The sequence below is a fragment of the Argentina silus genome (genome assembly GCF_951799395.1).
Source record: "Argentina silus genome assembly, chromosome: Y".
Taxonomy (NCBI): Eukaryota; Metazoa; Chordata; class Actinopteri; order Argentiniformes; family Argentinidae; genus Argentina; species Argentina silus.
In genome coordinates, this window is record NC_139654.1 from 21,395,865 (window position 1) to 21,404,544 (window position 8,680).

General features: G+C 44.4%; 1 protein-coding gene across 1 annotated transcript in view; it reads left to right on the forward strand.

Moving 5' to 3' along the window:
• LOC310823653 (slit homolog 1 protein-like) overlaps positions 1-5,855 on the forward strand; it is a gene marked incomplete at both ends in the record, with an annotated part of 87,639 nt that extends 81,784 nt beyond the window's left edge. Inside the window, 8 exon segments of the mRNA XM_083696533.1 lie at positions 2,906-2,977; positions 4,376-4,539; positions 4,655-4,779; positions 4,898-4,995; positions 5,348-5,487; positions 5,683-5,756; positions 5,758-5,786; positions 5,837-5,855. Coding sequence (XP_083552659.1) covers positions 2,906-2,977; positions 4,376-4,539; positions 4,655-4,779; positions 4,898-4,995; positions 5,348-5,487; positions 5,683-5,756; positions 5,758-5,786; positions 5,837-5,855 — 721 coding nt within the window.
• Positions 5,856-8,680: the final 2,825 nt, after the last annotated feature.

Below are 8,680 nucleotides of genomic sequence, written 5' to 3' on the forward strand. Positions count from 1 at the left end.
ATGCCTGACGTAATGAATTAGATAAGAAAGGGTGGGGGTAAAGGAAAGCCCCATTGCAAACTATAAAAAGAGCTCCCTGGAGCAGTACAACGGTCATTCCCCGCTGCGGAGCGTAACTCCTGAAGGACCGGAGCAGGACTGAGTGTGTTGAAAACCACCCCGAAGTGAAAACTGGAGCTTTCATACTCTAGCAGATTCTCCTCGTCCGGAGCTCACACTCTGATTGAATTCTGACTGTCGGCCTCGCCACACTAGTATAACGGAGGACCTTGGCGGACCTTTGTTTATATAACAACAGCTCTGGCGGATAGAAGAACCCTGGGGCACTGGGGCTTCTCTAAATTTCACAGGCAGAGTAGGGACAGACTGATAGGTTTTATTATTTTCTCATTTTTATCATTTTTGAATACTAGCATTTTACCATTTAATCACTCTGCCTGTAATGCTGTAATGTTTTAAGCCATCATTAAAGAATTTAACCTGCATTTAAAGGAACAGTTCACAATTTTAATTGTGAACTTTTTAAGTCATTCCATCCCTCATAAGCCTTTTACCTCCTCCTGGTAACATAAAATATTATAGATTGCTGTGCATAATACATCTTAGGATCTGAAGGGTTATATCTGGCCTCTTATTACCTCCTTTGGGTAAATTATCCTTACCGATAAACCCTTTATCCGCAACCACACCAACTGGCACTCATATAAGATTAGAGCGGTCGTTAACCATAGAGACTACCCACTTCGGTGTACAGTTTTTAGGTTTGGGGAGATTTTTCAGTTCAGCTGAGGTGGGTAGAGGAAGATATGGGAGGAACTATGGGATGTAGACCGTTAACAGCGGAGTGAATCTAATCGACACCAACCTACATAGGACCAGTCAGCATCTGACAGGGTAAGACCCCTCAGGCTGAGGATCCATAACAAGATCTGAGGTTGGTCGGGGGTTCTGTACTGAGCCTAAATTCCCGGGAGACAGTTCCAGTGGAAGCTATACATGCCCAAGCCATTACACCCCTTGCACCATATTTCATAGATGAGGTGGTATGCTATGGATATTGGGCAGATAATTTTCTTCTCTACACTTCACTCTTGTCATCACTCTGGTACATGTTAATAATTGTCTCATCTGTCCACAAGACCTTTTTCCAGAACTCTGCAGGCTCTTTTAGGTACTTTTTAACAAATCGTAACCTGACCATCCTGTTTGCACCTTGCAATGTAGCCTCTGTAGTTCTGCTGATGAAGTCTTCTGCGGATGGTAGTCTCTGACACATTCACACCTACCTCCTGGAAAGTGTTCCTGATCTGTGGGACAGTTGTTTTGGGGGTTTTCTTAACCATATTGAGCATTCTTCGGTCATCCATCCTTGGCCTACCAGGCCATTTGTGATTTCTGAGCTCACCAGTGCTTCTTTCCTTTTAATGATGTTCCAAGCTGTTGATTTTGGTAGTTTTAAGGTTTTGGCTGTGTTTCTGATTGATTTTTTTCTGATATTTCAGTCTCATAATGGGTTCCCTGACTTTCATTCACATCTCTTTGGTCCTCATGTTGACAGACACCAATAGCAGACTCCAAATGCAAACACAAAGCCTAGAATCAATACAAGACATTGAAAGCTCTCTTATGACTGCATAAATGATGTGACGGAACACACCTAACAAACCAGAAACACCTGTCAAGCCAAAATCACTTTTGGGTACCCTGAAATAGGGTGACCATGCATAAAACGGGTTGTAATATATACGTATATATATTTTAAACCATTGAATTGAAGCTGAGAATCTTGACTTTAACCTCATAGTAATTGTTTGATTTCAAATCCAAACTGTTAGAGTAGAGGGCTAAAAGAAGACAAAATGCTCCCTCTTTCCAATACTTATGGAGGGCACTGTGCGTCTGTTATTTCTGCTTTAACTCACTCACGCACCATTTAAGTCTGCTTCATTTGTAACATGCCCCCATGCTAGTTTGCAAAGTTTTTTTTTTTTTCTCAAGGGCTGGGGGGACGACGACGACGACATGTTGACTCGACAATGATTTCATAGTTTTCACCTAATACTCTTAAAGGGGTTCAAAGTTCAAAGTTGGCGGGTTTGAGACTTCACAGAAACCACAGTGAGGTGCCAAAGGCTTCATAGAGCAAAACACACACACACACACACACACACACACTGAGGTGCACAGCTTCAAACAGACCAGGGGTCTGGGGCTGCCATGGATGTGGTTTGGTGTGAGTGTGTGTGTGTGTGTGTTCCTCATGGTTGTGGTTTGGGTTGTGGATTAATAAGATAAAATAAGGTGCTTAATTAGGTGTGAGAGGAGTGTTTCAAGCCAGCGCCAGGGAGGGAAAAAAGTGAAAATTAAAGGAGAGTGAGAGAGAGCGAACAAAGGAAAGAAAGGCAGGAGAAAAAGAACAGGAAAGAAATAAAAATGGAAGTGAGAAAGACAGTAAAAAGAAGAGAGGGAAATAGAGAAGAAAGGAAAAAATACGGAGAAAGAGAGAGATGAGATCTCTGGTTGTTGAGAGCAGTACCAGTGTGAGTGAGGATCATGTTTCCTCCTGAAGACTCCCTGGCTCCTCTCTCTCTGACAGCCCCATGTGACTGGCACACCAACTGCTGGCCAACTGCCCACCCTAAACCTAACCAACCCGTGACCCCTTCCACACAAAAACAACCACTTTCCTCCTATCATCCCTGTACCCTGTGTAATTGCCCCCTCCCTGAATCACAGAACCTTACTGTCCCCACAGTTTGTTGCCCCCCTTGTCCCCTGTACCCAGCCCAGACACTCAGCAGTCTGCATTAGGGGATGAATAGGGAGGTATAAACAGATTGGCTGATGAATGTTGATGTTATTCTTATTTTATATCCTACTGACCCCTGCCTCTATCCTATCTAAGGTCTCTCCATGGCAACAAGATCTCTGAGCTTCCAGACGGCATCTTCAGTGACGTGGCCTCTCTGTCCCACCTGTAAGTACCACCCCAGAGACATCAACACATATGCATGCACGCCGAAGCATAAGCTGGCTGTGTGTGTGCCATGGGGAGTGGCTCACAGTAGCCTGTCTGTAGTGCTCTTTGGTGGGCTTGGTACAGCCCCCCTAGTCATCCACAGAGCTGTGGTTACAGCAACACAGAGCCCTTTCATGTCCCACCGCTCTGTGATATCTCCAAAACACACAAAACAGTGTGTGTGTGCGCGTGCGTGCATTTCAAGCAAATGTATCGTTATGTCCTCTAGTATCCAGGTTATGTCCCATATCACCCATATCATGTGGAGGTTGATGACCCTATCAATGTCAGGTGCACAGGTGGAGAGAGGAGGGAGAGGAGGAGTGTAGGGGGAGATAGAGAAGAGAGACTAGGAGCAGGGAGAGAGAGGAGAGAGGAAGAGATGGTTGTAGAGAGAAGAGAGAGTCCAGGCTGGAGAAGAGTGTTGTGTAGACTCAGGATAGGAGAGAAGTATGTGCAGGAGAGGTTGGTGGAGGCAGAAATCGAAGGACAGGCTTATTGTAATGCATGGAATGGAATGAGGAATGGTATCAAACACGTTCACAGATGTAGAGGGGCCATTAATGGCAGAATAGAAAGAGGAAGAGTGCAGGAGGGAATTAAGGAGGGAGATGGTTGTAGATGGAAGAGTCCAGGCTGAAGGAGGGAGGTGTGTAGAGGATGGGGAGGCTTGTCTTTGACAGCCATTGATACACAGTCAAGTGCCTTTCATGTTCGCAGATGTCAGTCGTCAGCTATTGGACTGGCCTGAAAGATGAGCCTGTGTTCCTTAGTAGTGATGGAACAGCATTGATTCAGAAGTGTTTGTGCATGGAGGGTGGGATCAGGGGTGGGTGTGGTGGAGGGTGGGGGAGTAGCAACATTGATTCAGCTACCATGACAGGTTAAGTGCTCCTTCTCTTGGCACATGGTAGCATATCTATAACATACAGTGTCTCATCTCTCTAGCTTTGGAGTAACAATAACATCATACTGCATAATATAGCAAAACATTCTCCAAAATGTTTCTCACGTGAAATTAAGACTGCATTCAAATAGATGTGAGAGAATGTGATGTATCCATGTCTCCGTGCCTCAGTTTATAAAACACTACCAGAGAATGTTCAGTTGAGAGAGTACCACCAGTGTGAAGGCTGGAGGCTGGAGAGACATCTGCTGGTTATAGCATGTACTACACATGGTAATAGCCCACAGTGCATCTTAACAGTGGCTTCTTCATCATAACCAAAATGAAAAGCACAGGATAAGTGAAAGCAAAATACCTACCTGTAATGTCCTCTCCTAGCCAAGTCTAACTGACAGAGTAGGGAGAACTTTTGCCTGCCGTTTCATTCTCTTTAACCCTTCCCCTCACAGAGCTATCGGTGCCAACCCTCTGTACTGTGACTGCCGGCTGCGCTGGCTCTCTGACTGGGTGAAGACGGGCTACAAGGAGCCTGGCATCGCCCGCTGTGCTGGACCGCAGGGCATGGAGGGCAAACTGCTCCTCACAACACCCGCCAAGACGTTTGAGTGCCAAGGTGGGATGGTGTTTGGTTTGGGAGGGTGTAAAGTGGGTGGGCTGCATAACTTTCTTTAATAAGGGCCTTTAGAATGTTGCCTGTAGAGTAAAGGGAGTCATCTGGCTTTGTATAGGTGAGGTGGACAGTGTAGTCCTGGCCAAGTGTAACCCTTGCCTGTCCAGTCTGTGTGTGAACCAGGGGATCTGCCACAATGACCTGGTGGACATCTACAGGTGCAGCTGTCCTCCAGGCTTCAATGTGAGATCACACCTAAACCCTTTATTGATCACTACCTATACACTACTGACCCTAATGAAAATAGACATGGTACTGGCGTGTAACATACATACACATCTGTGTTCCTCTCTATGTGCAGGGCAGAAACTGTGAGACAGCTCTGAATGCATGTGTAATTAACCCCTGTGCCAATGGGGGCACCTGCCAACTCAATGAGGAGGAAGAGAGTGAGTACAGGTGAGTCAGAATTAATGATTGATGTATTGATATTTCTTTACAGTATTAGTCATGTTAAATCTGCTGTTGTTAAATACAGAACAACGCCATAAACACATGACTAAACAGCTCTTGCAGTGAGTAAAATTGTTAAGATCTAGTACCAAAAACAAACATAACATTCCAAATACACAGGAGGGCACTAATACAACAGGAGTTTTAAATACTGCTGCTACCGTTAGCATCAATTACATTAGTTATACACAGTATTTATTTTCGATCAAATCACCTACAGCACATACATACATACACAATCATCACCATTTCATGGACTTTATAAAGTGTGTGTGTGTGTGTGTCTGTGTGTTCTCAGCTGCTCCTGTTCGATGGGCTTTAAGGGTCATACATGCCAGACTAACCTAGATGACTGTGAAGACAACGACTGTGAGAATGGAGCCACATGTATAGATGGAGTCAACAACTACACCTGTCTGTGTGCCCCCTACTACAAAGGTAATACACATACACACACACACACACACACACACACACACACACACACACACACACACACACACACACACACACACACACAAATACATTGAACTCCTTTGGTTTGATACTCTTGTATTACAATTATGCTATGATTTATTTCTGTTTAGTAGTCTCAATATCTCTATTTCTCTCTGTCTCTCTCTCTCTTTCTAGGGGACATGTGTGAGGAGATTGACGATGTGTGTGTTCCTGGCCGGAGCCCATGTCAACACCATTCCACCTGCCTCATCACCTCCACTAGGCCCAAGTGAGTGTGTGTGTGTGTGTGTGTGTGTGTGTGTGTGCGTGTCAACTGTGTACCCCTTAGATGCTGGATGGTTGGATAGATATACAATGCCTATAGAAAGTCATCATACCCCTTTGAAATAGTTACTATATTTATCGTACAGCCTGAAATCAAAACCCATAAAAAAAAAACTTTTTCCAGCTTTATGTACAAATGTAGCCATACAACATCAAACTAATGAAAAAAAAGGCGACAGTTCTGAAAATGTATAAAAAATGAAAAACAAGAATAACAGGGTTGGAAAAGTCATCAGTCCCCTGATTTAATACTTTGTAGAGCCACCTTTTGCTGCAATTAGAGCCATCAATCTGTTTGGATATGTCTCTACTAGCTTTGCACACCTAGATTGGAGAATATTTGCCCATTCTTCCTTGCAGAATTGTTCGAGTTCAGTCGAATTCCGTGGTGAGCGGCGATGGACTGCTCTCTTCAAGTCCATCCACAGATTTTTCATCGGATTTAAGTCAGGGCTCTGACTTGGCCACTCAAGGACATTCACCTTTCTATCCTTAAGCCACTGCGTTGTTCTTTTGGCGGTATGTTTAGGATCGTTGTCGTGTTGGAAGGTGAATGACCTGTCCATCTTCAGCTGTCTAGCAGAGGGACGCAGGTTGTCCTCAAGAATTTGGGTGTACTTGGCAGCATTAATTTTCCTTTCAATCCTGACCAATTGCCCAGTCCCCGCTGAAGAGAAACATCCCCACAACATAATGTTGCCAACACCATGCTTCACAGTAGGTATGGTGTGTTTTGGGTGGTGTGCTGTGTTTGGTTTTCGCCAAACATAGCGCTTGGAGTTCAGTACAAAAAGTTCAATCTTAGTCTCGTCTGACCATAAAACCTTTTTCCACATGGCAACAGAATCTTCCAGGTGTGTTTTTGCATAGCACAAACGAGACTGAGTGTGGCACTTTTTCAGAAAAGGCTTCTTTCTTGCTACCCTGCCATACAGGCCAGCTTTGTGTAAAGCTTGTGAGATTGTTGTCACATGCACAGACAGACCAGTCCCAGCCATAAAGACTTGTAAGTCCTTCAAAGTTGCCTTTGGCCACTTGGTAGCTTCTCTGATCAATGTCCTCCTGGCTCGGTCATCCAGTTTGGACGGACGGCCTGATCTAGGCAAGGTGTTGGTGGTGCCATACGCCTTCCACTTCTTAATGATGCTCTGAACGGTACTCAGAGGGATAGCTAAAGCCTTCGAAATCTTTTTGTAGCCTTCACCTAACTTGTGCCTTCCTACAACTTTATCCCGGAGGCCTTTTGAAAGTACTTTTCCAACCATGGTGAATTCTTTGCAGAACCATGCACTTCTAGTAGTGGAATTCTCAAGAAACAGCTGGTTTTATTCTGAAGTAATCAAAACCACTACAATTGATGTCAGGTGGGGGGCAATTAGCCTGGTGTTTGATCTGGAAGTTGATTGGTTGCACCTGAGCAAGTTTATAATGGTATACTCTAAGGGGCTGATCACTTAACCAAAACAGGTATTTCACTAATTAATTTTTAATAATTTTCCAGAATTTTAATTTTTTTTATTTTCACTTTGATGTTGAGGGTTATGATGTGTACATACAGCTATAGTTAGATTTGATTTATTTTAATTTCCAGGGTGTAATGTGACAAAAGGTAAAGATTTCAAAGGGTATGATGACTTTCTATAGGCACTGTATTGATAGACAGATGTGTATTTGCGCGTATTGTCGCCGAGGGCGAGTCTAGTATGGCCTTCCCCCGGCCTGAGCACCACTCCCAGAGTTACCCAGGTTACAACAGGTTGGGCCCGAAGGCTGAGAGGGGTCCTGAGGCGAAGCGCAAAGCTCTCGGGAAACCCACAGGAGGCCAGGGGGCGCAAGAAAAGAAGGAGGTTACGCCACCGCCCCCGCCAACTTCACAGGCCCTGTTGGATACGACTGAGGATGATCCTAAAATAGTAATTATGATACAGAGGATGACCAAATGCCAATCCTCACTCTAGAGACAGGGATCTTATCGGAGACCATACCGCGGAGTCCTTCACCAGAAATGTCTGGTGAGGTTGACTTCACGGATCTACTCTACGAGTTGTCCCTGCTACGGCAGGAGTTGTCAAACCTGGTGCTGGAAGAGGGGACGGAGCCGTTCATCAGCTCCACCTTCCAGGATCAGTAAATGATAAATTGATTCAAATATATGCGACAGCCTAACTGCATAGACGTAACTAGAGTGAGAGTGCTTGACCCCGTGTCACCATATCTGCTTAGGCCTCATCGTGATGACGGCCCGCTATTAAAGAAAGTGCTAAGAATATGAGAATACCCATGTTTGATTGTGTAATCTTACTTAGAGATGATCACTGAAGTAAGGTACTATATTACTGAAAGTTGTAGTCATGGGTACAAAGATTAATCACTGCAAGACAGGGGATATTGTGTAAGGCCTGCCGGGAGAGGCAGGTCAGGTGGTGGAAAGTCCCCAACAGGAAAGTACCATGGTGTCCAAAATCAAGTGTGAACATGTTGAAGATGTGTAAAACTAATAGTATGAAGAATAGAGTGATTTACTGGTTTTGGATCCTTTAAAATGCCTGATTATTATATTGTTATACAGTTGGAGAATGTGTTGGTGTGATAGGGCCTGAAAGCCATACTTATTGAGGGACAGAGAAAATGTCCTAGTCTTAGTGTTGCGAAATCTGGTGTTATTGCAATACCCTCTTCCTCTTTTTTATTTTTATATTCTCTGAAAAAATACTTTGCAGGCCTGCTCTGCAGAACATAGACACACACAATGGAAACTTAGACACACAATGTTCAGACATAGACACACATACAACAAGGTAGAGAGGTACTGGCAAGGGTATAAAACAAGCTCCCCGGAGCATTTCGC